The sequence below is a fragment of the Vipera ursinii genome, assembly GCF_947247035.1.
Source record: "Vipera ursinii genome assembly, chromosome: 6".
In the NCBI taxonomy this organism is placed as follows: domain Eukaryota; kingdom Metazoa; phylum Chordata; class Lepidosauria; order Squamata; family Viperidae; genus Vipera; species Vipera ursinii.
The window spans coordinates 54,384,545-54,403,959 of NC_139515.1; the positions used below are offsets into that span (position 1 = coordinate 54,384,545).

A 19,415-nucleotide genomic window follows, 5' to 3' on the forward strand; every position below is an offset into this window, starting at 1 on the left:
GTGAGCGCCTGTTACTTGTCCCAGCTTCTGCCAACCTAGCAGTTCGAAAGCACGTAAAAATGCAAGTAGAAAAATAGGGACCACTACGGAGGGAAGCTAACAGCGTTCTGTGCGCCTTTGGCGTCCAGTCATGCCGGCCACATGACCATGGAGATGTCCTTGGACAAGCGCTGGCTCTTTGGCTTTGAAACGGAGATGAGCACCGGCCCCTAGAGTTGGAAACGACTAGCACGCATGTGCGGGGGAACCTTTACCTTTATCTTTTTATCTGTTACAAGATTTGCACTCAGAGTTCAGTGTTGACCTTATGTTTCCAAATGAAGAAGTTTCAATATTTATATGTATTATTGCAAAGACAATAGAACTGGAAACAGCTCAACAATCAGCACTATATTTAAGACTTTTTGAAAAACGTATAAACAATAAGTGCTATTTTTGACTTTAGGTTTTTATAAAAGCTGAAGCCTTTCCTTCACACCACAGCTTTTTTTTTCTACAGAGAAACCAATCTGGTCTTAGAGATTAAAATATCTATTGTCACTACTTGTATTACTTAAGCTTAGAAAGGTGAAACTCTTTCTTGGCAAGCGTATAAAAAGAAATAAAAGGTTTTACATCTAGAATTTATGTTAACCTAAATGTTAAAGCGCAAGTTAAAAAGAACTACCTGAACTGATTGTACAGACAGATACTAACTAGGGCAGACATGTCAAACCCGTGATGTTGCGCAACGAATCAGGACTGTTTTGACATTGCGTCCAGCCTGTGGGCTGGCAGTTTGACACCCCTGGACTAGGGCTTCTTTTAAAAGATTAAATCTGTGTCACAGAATATAAGTTCAGCATGGGTGGAAGTGAAATCCGATGTATTGTAATTTGTCTTTTAAGCTCATTGTATTATTCCTATTGAGATTTTCCTCAGTCCTTTTAATTTCTTACTAAATCCTTTTTCATATTTTCTATTTCTGTTCTGTTCCTCTTTCACATTATTTTATTTACAGATAATCTTGTGTATCTTTTAAAGTGGTAAAAACAGAATTTTTGCCCTCTAATAATGTTATCTGCCTGCAAATAACTTGGCTTGCTCTACCATGTGTCTTTCACTTGAACCATTGTGTTCTGAAGACTGAATTATTATATCTTTTGCTACCCCGCGTGATGCAGAAAATAATACATGGAAAAGGGAATCTGCTTGAGTAGGCTTGCCTTGCAAACAATAGCCATTAGCATGAGACATTGCAGAGGAAGACATAATTAAACCACTACAAGATATCCAAAGTGAATATTTTAATCTAAGAGTGAGATTCAATGTAATTATTACTGTAACTTGGACAAAGACCCTCTGTATTACACTTCCTGGGTTTGGCTTTCTGTGGATCTATTCTGTGGCAAGAAATCAATTATTCGAGAGTGCTAACTTGATTCTTAAGTTTCCTACGAAGAATTAAAATAGATTTATTATGTAAATCAAGCTATACCTAAAGTCATTTTTGCAAACCTGTTTTCAGAAGAAATGGTGAGAAGGCTCGAGTGCTTATTTCCCAAGTGAATGTTCCTGTATGCGAATGTATGGTTATTAGCAGCCTTCCTTGCCATTAAGAATTTTTTTGCATAGGATACTTCGCAAAAGATGAGAACGGTTTCTCCAAACCATGGAGAAAAATTTTTGAATTCCACAATTTGAGAGAACTGTAGTTCAGATAACTTCATATTTAGAACAGGACAAAAAGTTAAAGGCAATTTTGGTTGTTTTTTTATGTTCTGGAGAATTTTAATTTGAGCATCATTGTTGCAGTAGTATGAACAAGGAACAGTACTGCAATCTAGACATAACCTAATTTTCCCTCCAATTTGCTCAGAACGACCCTCTTAATTGCCAAAGCTAGCCTATGCTGCAATTTTGCATTGGATAAAGGAACATAAAGGAGCAACTGAAATTGAAGCACTCCAAAGAAAATTGAACACAAAGGGCTTTAAATTTAGATGGGAGGGAACACCCTAGGCTAAAAATTCATTAATATGTACAGAGCAATATTCTGAGTTTTGTTTTCCAATAGAAACTGTAAATAGCATTTAGGAAAATTACTCTATGCTATGTTGATAACCTGATCGACACATCTGTACTGTAAAACCTTACTAAAAAAACCCAACCATGTTTCCAAGTGTTACAGCAAAAAACAAAAGTAGAGTTATTATCTTCCATGGATCTTACTATGGCAAGTCACAGATCAGAGTAGTTATTCCTCAACGTATGATCATAGCTGACCTTGGAATTAAAGTATTAAGTTGTGCTGGTCATTAAGCAGGTCATCACACAACAGACCAGATTTTACATTCTTTGAGATGATCATTAAGCAAATTACCATGGTTGTTAAGCAAACTAATTGTCCACAATGGGCATTTTTTACAGATCCAGTAAAACATAAGTTTCTGGGAACAAACATCATAAATTACAGCCACAAATGACTGCCAGTTGCTGGGTGTCCCAAATGCAATCATGCTGACGGGTGTGTGTGTGGAATGGGACTCTTTTAAGAACTTCAAATCCAGATCATAAGTGGCAAAAAACCTACGAGCTCTGTTTTTTTGCAATTACTATTGCCATTTACACCGTCCTCACAGGTTTCCATTTAGTTCAGTATTCCTGGAGTGAAGCAATAAATAGGCTAGGGAAATGATAATATTCTAATGTTCTTACTGATCTTTCTAGTGATTTAGTGCTTTAATAATATGTGAGAAGTATTGTACTACTTGAACTCTTTGGTTACAGAAGAAAGAACATTTTAAATGGCCAGAAGAAAATTTAAAACGCATTTGTTACCACCATATCTTTTAATTATGAAAGCAACAGATTCCTGCAGACAAGATCCACAGTACTGCTAGTAGTAGTATAAAACACAGCTTTTAATTTAAAAATAGTCTAGAGTTTGCCCACCCATATTCCTCATCTAACGTTTCCTACTTCAAAATACTAAAATGCTGAAAAACAGCTTGAGGTAAAATTTAAAGATTCAGATAGAAGATTTTCTCTAACAACCTGGGAAGTTACTGTCATGAATGAGTTTAAAAGGTATAAAAGATCTGAACACGTAATAGGGTTTGGCTCCAAAAAGCAGATTTAGTACGTTATTGTGCTTACTTGCCTAAATACATGCGCAAGTGACAATTCAGACTTATCCTGTACATAGCAATTTGGCTTTGAATTAGCTGTTACTTTTCGCATTGGTGCCATTAACTTCTTCAGTATTCGCCTGTTTTCCAGATGGTGAGTCAAGACTTGACATTCTCCAATGTCCATTCATTAAAGTAACTCGTTGGGTATAAAACAAAATATATGCCTGGGCCTTGCATACTTCCTCCATAGTGCACATGGTGAGCTTGGAATCATTGCAGTGTACCCAGAACCCTAGAACAACAATGAAAAAATAATAAAAATGATAACATCGATGTTTTCTTCTAAAGGCACAAGATTGATATTTTTATAATTTAAGAATCTATAGTTTATTAAGTATATAACTAACATTATGCTGAACCAGACCAAAGATTTAAGTAAAGCAGCACTGCGCTCCCATAGTAACCAATCACTTCCACATGAAAGCCACAACCAAATCATTCACTTATGCTGTGTAGTGATTTGTAGAGGCAACATTCCTAGTGCAATGTACACACACACACACACACCCCTACCTTTCAAAGTTCTCCAATACAAAAACAGCTGTATCTGAAATAATTATACGAAACAGTTTCTAATATCCAGGGGAAAAAGGGATTTCATGCGTGGTAGTTCAGCTAAGAGACTGATCTTTCAATGTCATATGCTATAATTTTTCTAGATTTCCAGATTATAAATCTCAAGAATGTAAACATTGCTTATAACATAAAAATATCTCCAAAAATTGCCATAACCTTATCAATTGCATTTCTCATAAACCCAGTAATCTGCATTTCCATATGAATTACCTCCATCTGAATTATAGCAATAGGCAGTGTAGTGTCCTGAACCAAATCCTTTCCCATGATGCATCACAACAGCAGACAAATCATAGATAAAGTAATCTGCCATAAGGGATTTTAGAGATTTTCTGCAACAATAGGGTTCCATGTTTAGTATCTCATCAAAGTTGACATGCACACCAATCTTCTCACGATGATTACGTCCTGACCATCTACAGGAGGGAAAATGAAACTTTTTTTCCTTGTTCATATTTTGAAAGAATTTGTTACTTATTTCGTTTTTATAAATTAACTTACTACTAAATAACATAGTAGTCCAATAGTATGTGTACTACAGGAAGGAGTATGACTTTTGTTCAGAATCATAGCAATGAATCCAAACTGGGTAATCATCATATCGTCTGTTCAATGCAGGAAAATCAGAACTAGACAGCTGTAAAATAGCTAACTAGCCTCTGTTTGAAGATCTCTACTAACATTCTCCACAATGTTGCTACTTAAGTTGAGTTCATCTTCAAAATGTTCTTACATTTAAGAAATTTCATATTTAAAATACCTTGTAATTTAAGCATAAAAGATCTGCTGGACTTTATTTTTAGTCAAATTTCTATATATTGAGTTTCTGATTCACTACTCTTACAAGTAGTCCTTGTTTAATTACTGCCTTGGTGAGTGAGCCTTTATCATTATAACAGCGATGAAAACAACTTCACAACCAATTCTTCCATTTGTAACCTTCAATAAAGCAAAGCTGAAATAAGTTCATAAGCTTGTGGTTTCACTCAAACAACTGCTTTGCTTAATGACTGAGATGCCAGCCCCAATTCTGGTTGCTAAACAAGAACTACCTGTATAAGGTTTCCACCTCCAGGGCGCTCCCAATGAAGCTCCCAATGACTCGCATAGTATTCCTCTCATCTTCAAACTTTATGGAAAGCCTTCACTTAAGTCCAATTGACAATTTTGCTTTCTCTCGTAAATCTACTTGTTTTGGAATGGGTAAAATGTTTAAAGTACTTTATATCAGCTGTAATAATTATTACATTTCTTAATTACTTTCCTAAAGACATTATAGCAATGGGGATGCCATATAGAGAATGTGGCTTAATGACCATTAAAGAAGAAATACTTCATTGAAAAAAGTAAAAATAAATAAATAAACCTCACAAATACAATTTACGTTACCTGAATCGCTTAAGGTGTAACCGCAGAATCTGAGGTAAATGGCACACCAGAAGCTGCTTCTGTGCCTCTGTGAGTAGAACAGGTTTAGAAGAAAATTTTCTTCGTTTTGCTGTAAGAAAAATAGCCTCCCTCTAATTTATAGCAGATCACATCATAAAATTAGATTAATACCCTTTAATATGTGCATTAGATACATGATAAAAATACAAATGAGGCATTCTAGAACTATTCCAAAATACAGTAACAGAAATTTTGTGGATACCAAGTTAAATTAGAAAGAAGTAATCACTTTAGAACTATCATAAAAATACTTTTTGATTGGTAGAACAGTCAACATACAATTTAGATTGCAGTATACATTCACTGGTAAACATGCAAAATGTAATAGCCACTTGTGCTAATGATGTAAGCACAAAGTTTGTTTCACATTCTGTGAAATATTTTACATAGGCAACAATTTTTTAAAATAACCCTACTAGTTAGTTAACATCATATATGAAAATCAGATCCCTGAGTACATACAGTCTTTACTCACTGTTGCACTGGTTACAGGCATATATCTTCCCTTCTAAAGCTTCAGTTTCTGTAAATTTGGCCAACATCTCTGTCAACAAGCATGGATACTGACAGGTTGTCTCTCTCCCATTGCAGTGGTATCTTTCAGGAAATTCCAATGACAAGTCCCAGAAAGGCTCTACAGTATTTGATTTGTTGTCACACGCAAGGCATGTTACCTGTCAATACAAACCATCAGTTAATTTGAATTTCCAGTTCTATCATGTTTCCCCAAACATAAGATCTATCCAAAAATAAGCCCTAGCTTGTTTTTTTTTTACATCTGCGCCTTATAAGCCCTACACCCAAAATAAACCCTAGCTTTGGGGCAAGCCACACACGTAAAATTCAAGCTAGGGGAGTAGAGCTGCCCCATGCACCCTGGACCCACTTACCTTAGGACTGCTGTAGCCAGGCCTCCCATGCCCCAACACCTGTTGCACTACTGTCCGAGTTCTATGGCCGCTTGCGGCCGGCTGCATGTGGCGCATCATGCCACATAGCCTCCTGCCGCGAACAGTGGCACCGGCGCGATGTGCCATGTGGCTTCCTGCCATGAGCAGCGACACCAGCAAAACACATCATGTGGCTTCCTGCTGCGAGCAGCCCCAGAACTCAGGCAGCACAACAGATGTCAGGGCATGGGAGGCCTCGCCGTGGCAATCTTAAGGTAAGCAGGTAAGACATCCCCTGAAAATAAGCCCTGGTGCCTCTTTTGGAGGCTAGATTAAGTCAAAATTGGAAGATATGACTAGCTTTTCCCTCAAGATAGTTTATCTTTGTAAGGGAAGGGTTAATTATATTATAGCAAAGTACAGTTTTATAGAAGAAATCATATGATGTCATACAAGTGTATATCTTAAAATTATTAAAACTTTGTAGAAAAAGCCCAGTTGTCATGGTTCCGACAGACAGAGACAAATAAGGCAGAACTCCGAGGCTTGCAAGTTCCTCAAAGAGCATGTTTATTGATACAAAGTATTGGCATATCAAAAGTGAAACTCCACGCTTAAAGCTATGCAAGCTACTATGTTCCCCAATACATCTTGGCGGGCTTTCCACGAAACATCCAGCCTACAGTCCCGGGAGCAGCCAATGACCTTGGTTCCCATGGGAGAAAATCTGTCTAGTCTAGCGAAACACCTGGTAAACCCCCCTCCCTCCGTGCTATCTGTCAACTGAAAGTGAGTAGGGAAAATGGCTGCAGCCATGCTCATTTTAAAAGTTGACACCAGTCAGATCTGGGAGTCTTCAAATAAGCAAAGTATATTTGGATTGGCACATTTCACTAAGTTCCCAATTCATACAAGCCCAGAAAAGTTACAGTAAAGATATTATGGATGGATGGATGAATGAATGGGCTGCATACAATATCTAATTGTATTTCACTGTAGGAAATTTGTACAAAACAAAACGCTTTTTTTAGCCCCAAAGGCTTATTGATTTAAAAGCTTTAATCTCTAAATAAACGCTATAGTGTGCATAAATATACAGGAAAGACCAATGAAGAATAAATTAATTGAAATTAAGATGACAAAGAATACAGTACATTCTGACCTATTTGGATGTCTGTACAGTGTAAATAGGTAAAGGTAAAGGTTCCCCCGCACATGCATGCTAGTCATTTCCGACTCTAGGGGCCGGTGCTCATCTCCGTTTCAAAGCCGAAAAGCCAGCGCTTGTCCGAGGACGTCTCCGTGGTCATGTGGCCGGCATGACTAGACGCCAAAGGCGCACGGAACGCTGTTACCTTCCCACCGCAGTGGTCCCTATTTTTCTACTTGCATTTTTACGTGCTTTCGAACTGCTAGGTTGGCAGAAGCTGGGACGAGTAACAGGCGCTCACTCTGTTACGTGGCACTCGGGATTCGACCCGCCAAACTGCTGACCTTCTGATCGACAAGCTCAGCGTCCTAACCCACTGAGCCACTGCATCCCTTACAGTGTAAATATTTGGATCTAAAGAGAACAAATTGCTTTAGATCCAGCGTGGGTACTTTATTCTACCTACTGGCAGCTCCTTAACATTATTCTCTTCCTAAGCCTGCATGGTAGACTCATGGCTTGGAAATAGTGGCATGCAAGAGATCTTATGGAAAGTATAATCACATGTTGGTTCCCTTTCATCACATATTTCCCTGAGATATGCAAGCCCAGAAAAGGATTTTTTACTAATGATTGATGAAGCAGGATCCAAAGCACAGGGTCCATTTTTTATCTCAATACTCTTATATATTTCTTCTCTGAAGTACAGTATACAACTAAAATCTTATAGGAAACATAAAGAATGTTGCTACAATTTAAATATACTTACTATAATAAATATTATGAATTATTTCTCTTCTCCCTTCAAGTAAAAAAAATTCAAGGCATGCAAAGTGAGGCTGAACAATCTAATTTCAAGCTCATATTGAAAAATCCTAGCTTTAACCACTGATTTTAGAAATGATTTCAACAATTTAGCCTAAGCAGATTACCAACTAAAACTGCAACTTTGCTTAACACATAAGCTATCTTGTCTTTACAAATGTGAAGAGTTATAGTTTTGATTTGTGATTCTCTTCATCCATGATCCCAGGGTCCTTCTTGTATGACAAAACAACAGAGATGGGCGGCTCATCAGCATATGCTGTTACTTGGAAATATCTGAGGGAATCTCCATACACATGTCATCAAATGCCCTTGTTTCCAAATTTGTGTAAACATACCATCAGCCTTCAGTGGACTATACTATTTTTCAAACACTTGTAAATATCTCAGAATTTGCACATCATGACCACAGACTGCTTGCAGATCAACAGTGAGGGATTTTTACAATTGTAGAACTCATGTTTATGGACTCAAGGAGTATGTAAATGAAGACCCATGCTCACCTCAGAGAATTTGTCACCTGAGTATGAAATGAAGTCTTCCCTCATGAGGAGCAGACATAGTGCAGATCCTTTAAAAGCAAACTTTCCAACCACAAAATAATTATCCAATGATAGCTACCACAATAAGGCATTATTCTCTCTCTGTCCAACCCACCTCACAGGAGTGTTATGGAGAAAATAGGAGGAGGAAGGAGTATTATATATATTTTCTGCCTTGAGTCATTTATAAAAATAATTGCCATGGGATAACAATTTAATCAATCTAATTAGATCTAACAGACTAACAAACAAATAAGGATAAATTACATGCACACAAAGCATTAATGACACTCAGGAGTAAAATATACTTGGATAACGGAGGATGTTCTAACAAGTTATCCGAATTGGAATTCCAGAGCAGTTGATGGAATTCCAGAGCAGAGATCTGTAGTAGAGATCGTTTGGAGTAACTGAATTGTGAATCAAAGTGCCGGGAGCTTGACAAGATAGATTTTAGAAACAGATTCAAAGGAGCACATTGTTTAAATGTACATTGTTACATTACATAAAAAGTAAGAAAAAATACAACAGCCTCATACTTATACCATTGCTAAAAAAAATTCAGGACGATTCCATTAGAACCTTTTTTTAATTAACACATTTTTTATTAAAATGTGTACATGTTTGTGAACTGCAATTTACTTCATCAGATGCAAGTGAGCAGCTTTCATCCGATGTGAGCTACAGCTCACAAAAGCTTAAGGTAAGCTAAGCTAAGCTAAGTAAGCTAAAGTTGTTTAATTGGAAAAGGTGGTACCATCATAGACAAACACAGTTCTAACAGGATTAAATACCCATTCTGCGGCTAAATGGAAGTAATTTTTCATTTAACCAAGCTCTTAAATTATGGAAATGCTGTTGCTTATTTTTACTTGTTCTACTGAATTTTACTTTATTTTACTTTTGAAATTACCTCAAGATCTTTACTAAAGAACAAGTATTTTTTCTACTTGTTAAAATACAGGTAGTCCTCAACTTCCAAAATTTCATTTACTGACCATTCAAAGTTACAATGGCTTATGACCATTGTAGCATCCCCACGGTCACGTGATCAAACTTCAGACACTTGGCAACTGACTCATATTTATGAGAGTTGCAATGTCCTGGGGTGATGTGATCACCTTTTGCAAACTTCTGACAAGCAAAGTCAATGGGGAAGCCAGATTCATTTAACAATCGTGTTACTAATTTAACAACTGCAGTGATTCATTTAACAATGGTGGCTAGAAAGGTTGTAAAATGGGGCAAAATTCACTTAACAACAGTTTCATTTAGTAACATAAATTTTGGGGTCAATTGTCATAAACTACTTGTAGTTCTAAAGATTCATCTACAGGGAATCCCTGTGAAATGTAAATAAAATTAAAATTAAGTTCTGTTATTAAATATAACTATAAGAGCAGAAAAGCCTTCAAACAGTGAAGGCCATAAAAAGATGAACTTAAAATCTTTGTCCTTGTACTTTTTAAACACATTCTGCTTGTGTACGAAGTCTGTGTAACTATGACTTTACACAATCATAATATGCTGGCAGAACTGTAAGAAACAAGAGAATTCTTAATTTAAGAAATGTGATATAGCAGGCAGGGACTAAAGCCTGCTTGAAACAGTACAAAATATTGCTTACTCAAAATTCAGTACTAAGTTGGATTCTGATTTAATATAAGACAGTAAGGAAGCTGAGCCTGCAATCTTATACTACATTGAATTTTCCATCACTCATTCACTGAATAATCTTATTCTAAAGTATTTACCTGACTTAAAAGCTGTCCATGAAAAATAGTGTTGACCACATTCAAAACTTTTTTAATGAGTTTCCTTTGAGAAGCTGGAATGAGGGTCGGGCTTTTTGCTCTAACTGTCTCCAATTCTTGTTGGACTTTATCCAAAAGTTCACAAAGAAATTCCTGAGCATCTTGTTGGGCATAACCATGGAAGGCTGGGATTAGTCTCCACACAGAATGGAGCATGGCAAAAGGAGACACCAATGCCCACTTGCCAGACCACATAACTTGAAACAAAGTATGTAATTCATGACAAAGAGAAATGTACTTTGAACTTGGTTCCTTGGGCTGAATAAGTTCCATATTTCTATTACTTGATCCACCACCACTTAAACCTGATGATGTACTAAATCGCCTCGTGGAAAATGTCTCGTGCTTAACCAAGGTTTTGTGTTCTTGAACATCAAAGCTAGCAGATAGAGGCTGCTTTGTAGATGATCTTGTTCTGCCACTGGCTCCAATTGCTAACAACTCTTGTGTTTGGTTTAAATCAAGCTTTAAAAAACATTCCCTAAATATGAACAAATGACTCAATACCTGAAGAATAGAGTTCATATAGCAAGTATTTCCCAAGTTTCGTAGTCCTGTCACACCAGGAGTCATAGTAGATCTTCGTTTGGCTGGAGAGTCATTAATTTTTTTTAACTTTGCATCATCTGAGGTAGCTGTTACTTTCAGCTCTATATCAGAGCCCAAATTTTGTGGCATTTTTAGTGCACAGACTGAAGATTCTTCGTTTTGTTTTTGCAAGCGAAAGCTTTTCCTTGGTGGTATTTTTTCCATTTCCTCCTTCAATTGACGTTTCCGCTCTTCTCTTTTCTTCCTAGCATTGACTCGTCTTTCTTCTGCCTGTTCACACAGCTTATCTTCTTCTAAAATCCTTTTCCCAGTTGGTGTTAGTTCAAACCAAGTTCTAAATACTTTGCCCATTAATGCATGCCTCCTGTGCCAGAGGGCTGTGAACATACGGTCTTGACTTCGAAGCAAAGCTCGAGCATTATTATGTGAAAGATCATCACTTATGCCCATAGATCGCAAAATCCTACCACTCCGAGTAGTACAATCATAATTCTGGCTCTTGATTGCACTTAATATACTTCGTAAAAGTTTTATGTCACCAGTTGCATTATCATTAAGAACATAATCATCACAAAGGTAGCAAAAAATGTACAGCTCATTTACTTCCAATGCTACTGGATGATTGCTTTCCTGAAAGTGCTTTAGTGCATGTTCTTCAATATATCTTCCACAAGCAACATGAGAGCAACTGAGACAGGCCCATACAGATTCTGTAGTATTGCATACCATACAATGCCATTTGTGAGGATTCACAATTGAATGGTCCTGGGCAAGCCGCAGTCGGCCTACATGCTTACATTTATCCATTGTCAATCTCACAAAGTTGAGAATATACTATAGAAATTCATCAGCCCAACAGTTTCTTAGGTTTTGCATTTTCACCTGAAAATAAGGGGAAAAATAGATTTCATTATGCTTTTAGTATCATGCCACAAAAAATGAAATGATTAAGACTCTTACATCAATAACACAATGAAAGTAAGATATATGTATATATAATCATAATTGTCTCTAGGAAGCTATGTAAAAACATTCGAATTTGATGTACTGTTTCATGTTCAAAAAATTATTTTGATGCTGTTCTGTCCATTCTGAAAATGGTCCGAGGTGAAAACAGCACTCTTTGTCCCACACAGAGATTTAAATCACAATAACTAAAATCAACTCCATTTAGAACTGTGTTTAAAGAAAAGACAACACACAATGTATATTTATAATGACTGACATACTGTGGCCCAATTTTTAGCCATTAGGCCCTAGGGATCTTAGTTTAACGTATCACAGAGACAGAGACAGAGACAGAGACAGAGACAGACACACACACACACACACACACACACACACAGAGAGAGAGAGAGAGAGAGAGAGAGAGAGAACAGGTGAAAGATTATAAAGAGGGGGAAAAATTTGAAAAGAAAAATGACAATAAGGCAACTCTGTTCTCTTTTATTTGTCTTCATAGCTTTTCAGTATAAACTGCCACAACCATAGAAACTACTTTAAATCATTTATACCAGGGGTCCCCAAACCCCGGTCTGTGGACCAGTACTGGGCCGCGGCACGCCAACAACCAGGCTGCACAAACAAGTAAAGCCCCATCCACGAGATGCAGGCAGTACATTTATTTTATTTATTTATTTATTTTATTACATTTATATACCGCCCTTTCCCGAAGGACTCAGGGCGGTTTACAGGGTGATTAAAAAACCAAGATACAAAAGTTAAAAACAAATTTTAAAAAAAATTATATTTGTCCCTACATAAATAAAACCCCAGTTAAAATAAAATTAATCCTCAGCCTGGGCCAGAGAGCTCGAAGAGCCAGGTCTTCAGGCCCCGGCGGAATGAACGGAGGTTGGGGGCAGTCCTCAGCTCCACTGGCAGCTGGTTCCAAAGGGCAGGCGCCCCCACTGAGAAGGCCCTATCCCTGGGTGCTACCCGCCGGCAATCTCTTACCGGTGGCACCCTGAGAAGACCCTCCCTGTGGGAGCGCACTGGACGAAGGGAACTTGATGCCGGCAGCAGGTGTTCCCTCAGATATCCCGGACCCAAGCCATTTAGGGCTTTATAGGTCATCACCAGCACCTTGAATCTCACCTGGAGGGCAACCGGAAGCCAATGCAGCTCGCGGAGTAGAGGTGTTACATGGGAGTATCGGGAAACCCCCATCACAACTCGCGCGGCCGCATTCTGCACCAGCTGAAGCCTCCGAGTGGTCCTCAAGGGCAGCCCCATGTAGAAAGCGTTGCAGTAGTCTAAACGGGAGGTCACGAGCGCATGAGTGACTGTGCGTAGGGCATCTCGGTCCAGATAGGGTCGCAACTGGCGCACCAGGCGAACCTGGGCAAAAGCCCCCCTGGTCACGGCTCCTATATGGTCTTCAAAATTGAGTCATGAATCCAGGAGGACGCCCAAGTTGCGAGCCCTATCAACGGGGGGTAACACCTCACCCCCCATCGTTAGAGATGGAATAGTATGGTTGACCCAAGATGCCGATATGCACAGCCACTCAGTCTTGGCAGGATTGAGACGAAGACGACATGAAACCATGCCCCCTCCAGTCCACAGAAAAACCTCCCTCCACGGAACCGGTCCCTGGTGCCCAAAAGGCTGGGGACCTCTGATTTATACAAAGGTTCCTACAGCTAGAAAAAACAACCTTCTGTTATTTGTTAGCCAAGGATCCTTCATGTTCTATCTATCTGTCTATCTATTTATATAACCCATGAGTTCAAAAACAATCTCATATCTTGCAGTATATAATTTACAAAAAGGAAGAAAATGATATAGGTAGTCCTCAACTTACGACCACAATTGAACCCAAAATTTCCGTTAAGACATTTGTTAAGTGAGTTTTGCCCCATTTTATGACCTTTCTTGCCACATTTGTTAAATGAATCATTGCAGTTGATAAGTTGATAACCCAGTTGTTAAGCAAATCTGGCTTCCCCATGACTTTGCTTGTCAGAAAGTCGCAAAAGGAGATCACATGACCCAGGGACACTGCAATCGTCAGAAATATGAGTCAGTTTTCAAGCATTTGAATTTTGAACATAAGATCATGGGAATACTTAAGTGTGAAAAACAATCGTAAGACACTTTTTTCAGTGCCGTTGTAACTTTGAACAGTCACTGGATGAACTGTTGTAAGTTAAGGAATACCTGTATATTACAGGATAATTTCAGGAAGGTGAAGTGATAAGGATTCATTAATTTAAATACTTAATCTAGCTTTTTTTCTATGTTTAAAGATATTTGTTACATAAAGAGGTATTTGGTACAAGAGGCAACTAAGTGTTGAAGATGGTCTGCTGACAAATAATGATAATAGGACACTTTATTTCTTGCAATACAACTAACAATACCATAAACTCTAGAGCAGGGGTGTCAAACTGCCAGGCCACGGCCTGGATGCATCATTGGGAAACCACACCCACCCCATTGCCGGCAATGGCAAAAAAGCTCCGATACGTTGCGCAACATCACGTGACATCACGAGTTTGACACGTCTGCTCTAGAGCTATAATCAAAGCCAACTTACTGCCTTGTTCAGGACATGTGAAACTTTAATATGCTAGTTAGAACCTTAAATATTTCAATTTAATTGTAGGGAAGGTCTTCCAATTAAATGATTTTTAAAAATAATAAAAAAAATTTAAGTAGAAATACGTACTCGTTCTTAAGTCTTTATTTAACAAAAATGCAATCAGTGTACCAACATGATTAGATTCATAATCTAAAAATATTTTATAGTAGTAAAACAGATTCTAAACTCATTATCAGTTATCTATCAGATGCTGTAACTGTTATCAATATTAATCAGTATTTGTTTCATATCACTTCTATGTTAAAAATCATTTTACCAATTAAATGGCTAACAAGCTAGTCGAGTACCTTCTTGATCACTGGTAGTTAATAAAGCTAACATATAAAAGACTGCAACAATTACAAGAACAAAATGCCAGAAAAAAATTTACTAGTTTGTTCTTTATTATATATATGCTGTTTGTTGTACTGTGTATAGCTATCAGAAAGAGATGCAGCATAGGGGATTTGTCTAAATAAGAAGTATGTGTAAATAAGTATGTAACTTCAGCCTCATTCAAGCAATGAGCCTACATGCAACGCTGAAAACTTAATATCTTTTAACAGATAAAAAGCAAACAATCAAACAGTTCTCCATAGCCCATCCATTCTTGTGACCCAACCTTCATTCTCTCTTTAAAGCAATTCAGAAATGCTTGATAATTTCTGTAAAATTCTTCCAAATAGATATTTTTCTTTCCTATCCCTCAGTGGACAGATGCATCATGAGCAGGTGAACTTCAGTTACAACAGTAACCCAGTTAATAAACACAGTGTTATTAAATGAGGTATAGGCCACCAAGAAGTCTTTCAATGATTAGATCAGACCTGCTTGGGTATAGATTTGGGGCAGGTCATTCATCCCAAAATATGCTCAACAGTTATAGCTAGACTGAAATTTGGATTCAAATTCTAGCCTATCAGGAAGATCACTGGATGAATCTGAGCCAACTTCCTTAATTTGACATTCCATACAGGACTGTTATAAGAAAAAAGCTAAAAAGAAGATATATGCATTGGGTAGGGGAATCCGTGAAAAAAAATGAATAATTGTAGCCCAGTGAATACTGTATATTCCTTCTATGCCACAATATTTTTGCAGATGCAGAGATACATACTGAATAGATTCAAGACTGTAACTAAAATTTCTTTCAAGGTCAACAGTCCACTGTTATCCAAATTTACATATAGGTAGTCATTCCTTAGGGACGCGGTGGCTCAGTGGGTTAGGGTGCTGAGCTTGTCGATCAGAAGGTCGGCAGTTTGGCAGGTCAAATCCCGAGTGCCGCGTAACAGAGTGAGCGCCTGTTACTCGTCCCAGCTTCTGCCAACCTAGCAGTTTGAAAGCACGTAAAAATGCAAGTAAAAAAATAGGGACCACTACAGTGGTAACAGCGTTCCGTGAGCTTTTGGCGTCTAGTCATGCCGGCCACATGACCATGGAGACGTCCTCGGACAAGCGCTGGCTCTTCGGCTTTGAAACGGAGGTGAGCACCGGCCCCTAGCCGGAAACGACTAGCACACATGTGGGGGGAAACCTTTACCTTTACTAGTCCTTCCTTACTGACTATTCATTCAGTGACCATTTGAACTTATGAAAACAGAGATTTATAACTGGACTTCAAAGTTGTAGCTATCGCATCATTGTTATTCAGATGCTTGGGAACCATTGATAATAGATGCAGCATCCCATGATCACATGATCACCATTTACAGTTGGTTTCTGATGAGGAAAGTCAATGGGGAAGTTGGCAGGAAGTAGCAAGTTGTGACATGTAACACTGCACTTAACAACCAACAAGAATCCATTTAAATTCATTTAACAACTGCAACCAACTAGTGTCATAAGGTCATGTGATGTTGCATTTAACACCAGTCCCTATTGTAATCAGTAAGAACTATCTGTACTGGAATTTTCCTGTTTTAAGGTCATCTGAATGCCACAGTTACAACTTCTCTTAGGTAATAAGAACAGTCCGTTAATGGGGAAGCATGTCAGTACAAATTGTGTTTCAATGTTCATTAAAAGACTACTTTGGTAAGAGTTTGTACATCAAGCTGTGGATTCTTTAATTGTTGTGTACTAATTAAATCATAAAGTTGACTTCTTAATCAAAAAGTCAGTTTTACAATTTATTCAAAAGCAAAGCATCAATCATTAAACATACGTAAATTGTAATATGAGATCTCAGAGTGATATGAGGGGCCATCATGACCATAGATATATCCAACCCTCTATTTCTACCAAAATATTAACATTTCCTAAAGCTGTATCGCTACTTTTAACTTAGCACATTTTCTTTCTCAATCATGTGGGATGGGATTTTTGAGAAGATGCTCAAAAGTGAACAAAAATGTTTTGCCTACAGTTCACAGTGGCAAGGACACTGCAGACCAACACACTTTCTATGATAGAGAAATCTAAGAGAACTGGAACCTCAATTAAACATTACCATTTAGGTGGTCCAGCTTAGATTTCAGCCAGTTTATTCCATACCACCTGCCCAATTTCCCATTATATCCTTTCTCATAGTTTCCCAAAATCATTCAGCTATTCAGCATTTTTTTTCAGCTATTCTGTTTTTTGTTTTTTTACTTTTGCAAATATCAAGATTGCCCAAAGCCTGCTGATACTGGTGCTTCAGTAGTACACAATAAAACTTCATACAAACTTTATTCCCAAGAATTAAAACTATTTCTTAATATAAGAAGTATATTAAGTCCTTGACGTATGATCACATGTTCAGCTACTATTCAAAGCTATGAAGCTAAAGGACTTACTACCTTTTTGCCCTGTGGTCACGTGATCAGAATTCAGGCGCTTGGCAGCCCACCCACACTTACAACTGCAGGGTACTTGCTTTTAGCCATTTGACTTCCTATATTCTGCAGCCTCTTACCCTGAGCTTTTCTGTCTTCTTGCTCCCACTGCTGACAAAGCCTGCCGGGTTTGGCCCTTTGTGAGGCAACTGCTGGCTCTTCAAGGCTTTCTTTCCGAGGTTGTGCATGGAGGTTTCCTAAGTGAGATATGGGGAAGATGGCTCACATGGTTTCTTTGTGAAGGGCCAGGATGGGAATGCCTCATCAGCAGTGGAAGCAAGAAGATATCAAAGGTCAGCTGAGGCAGCAGGAGACTTGGGAGTGCAGGTAGCAAGGATAGGTAAATCTGGGACTGGGCTGAAGCATTTCCCAGGATGCTGAGGCTTAGAGATGCACTGTTGGAGGTTCCCAGGACTCTGAAGCTTTGGGTCCTGCTGTTGGGAGTTTCCTGTGGTGCAGCAGCTTTGTCATGAAGGTACGGGCCCCATTTACCCAGCCCTGCTATTTTGCTGGATAATACAGAATGCATTCCAATTCTAGAAATGAGATACTTTAAATATATACTGTTTATTTCATTTTTTAATTTTTTTTATTGTTTTAATTCCATTTATATCCCGCCCTTCTCCGAAGACTCAGGGCGGTTTACAAGCTTAGCAGTAGCCTTCATTCATTGTATATGCCTGCTTATTAGGGCTTCTGAGACAATCTAATTGCAACCACACACCAAGCAGTTAGCAGATTTGTTAGTTTACTTTACTTCACAGCAGCTACTGGAGGAGATATATTAAGAATAAATGATCAAATCCTACTGGTCTATTTATCTTAAATCTTATCTTTTGTAAGGTTTGCTCATTTTAATAAATGTTATCTGCAGAAAATTATATATAAAAACACAGCATTTAGATACATACTCCTAACTGAGAACAGGAAAATGAATGTTCCCTTTATTTTCCACTATATATTGACTATTAATCTTGTATCTCATCTGTGTTAGCCATCAAATAAATGCCAGAAGTTCCTCTTAATCAATATGTCAACTTTCAAAACAAAGATTCATGAGGAAGACAGTGTTTCCAGAAAAAAGGCAGCCAATTTAATATCCAATTACAACTCTTTCTAGACTAATTTTTAGACATTTCCAGCAGTACAAACATATTTTAACTGCAGCAACTACTTTCTCCAGAATGTATTTCTATTACTCTGCCGGCAGAAATCTTAATCGGTTCATAACTCTTCCTTCTTTCATTCTCTCTCTTTCTCGTAAGATATAGCTAACTCCTAAAATGAAAGTAAGAGTAACACCGTGATTGGATCCATTCATCCTGTTACACTATGGGTTGTTGAATAAACTCCATATTTGCTGGCTTTCCAGAATACACCGCGATGTATAAACACACGAGAAAGTTTTAAACACTTCCTTATTAGCCAACCATTTCAGTAGCTGAAAACAGCTTTAGCCTATAAAGTTCAAAACCTCTGTATTACTGACGGGGGGGGGGGAAGGAGGAGGAGGAGAGAGAAAAGAGCGACAATAAAAAAGAGAATTACGAGAGTGGATTAGAAGAAGACAGGTAGAAAAATTAACCCGCTCAAAATTCCGGGCTCTTTTCCCAAGTCAGTAGTGGCGCTTCCAGATTTCGCCTTGTTCCTCCACACCCCGGAGGCAAAACTGCATTTACGCGAAGTCGGCTTCCCGGACCGGCGGGAGAGGGAGTTCCTCGCCCAGCTTCTTCGAGGAGGTCGACACCGAGCTCTGGGACCAGGACCGGGCTGCCCCAAAAGATGGGTAGGGCCAAAGGTCAGTGGGAAGTAACGGGCATCCCCTACCTCCTTCCCGCCCCCGCTTCCACCATGGCTGCCCCCACGGGGGATCCCCGCTACCGCCAGGAAAACGGAGACACGCCAAAGTCCGCCAGCTCTCACCCGACCGGCCCGAGTCATGTCGGTGGCCGAAGCCACTCAGCTTCTCGGTCCTCCACGCAACCGCCGCTCTCGCCAAAAACCCTCGCTAGGAGCCGCCATCTTAAGAACCTCGGGTTCTG

The 19,415-nt window shown here is 38.6% G+C and overlaps 1 protein-coding gene across 4 annotated transcripts; it reads right to left on the reverse strand.

Annotated features, from left to right (window-relative positions):
• Positions 1-1,822: 1,822 nt before the first annotated feature.
• USP44 (ubiquitin specific peptidase 44) lies at positions 1,823-19,415 on the reverse strand. Of its 4 annotated transcripts, none has more exons than XM_083365986.1 (6): positions 19,297-19,415; positions 10,360-11,850; positions 5,674-5,872; positions 5,139-5,205; positions 3,960-4,165; positions 1,823-3,405 (listed from the first exon to the last, which is right to left on the reverse strand). In XM_083365986.1, the coding sequence occupies exons 2-6, from the start codon at positions 11,773-11,775 to the stop codon at positions 3,203-3,205; spliced, it is 2,091 nt and encodes a 696-aa protein (XP_083222112.1). In that variant the 5' UTR covers positions 11,776-11,850; positions 19,297-19,415; the 3' UTR covers positions 1,823-3,202. The 4 variants fall into 4 exon arrangements, with proteins under 4 accessions (XP_083222112.1, XP_083222109.1, XP_083222110.1 ...); XM_083365983.1 differs by having other exon boundaries at positions 5,139-5,247; XM_083365984.1 differs by having other exon boundaries at positions 5,139-5,247; positions 19,201-19,390.

What these genes read in the sequence shown, in the direction of transcription:
- USP44 (XM_083365983.1), bottom strand. Translation starts at nt 11,775, where the DNA reads ATGGATAAATGTAAGCATGTAGGCCGACTGCGGCTTGCCCAGGACCAT. An exon ending in TTACACCTTAAGCGATTCAG is followed by an intron (nt 4,166 to 5,138) that starts GTAACGTAAATT and finishes TCCCTCCTGTAG; the next exon opens with ATGGTCAGGACGTAATCATC. An exon ending in TTGCTATAATTCAGATGGAG is followed by an intron (nt 3,406 to 3,959) that starts GTAATTCATATG and finishes TTGTTGTTCTAG; the next exon opens with GGTTCTGGGTACACTGCAAT.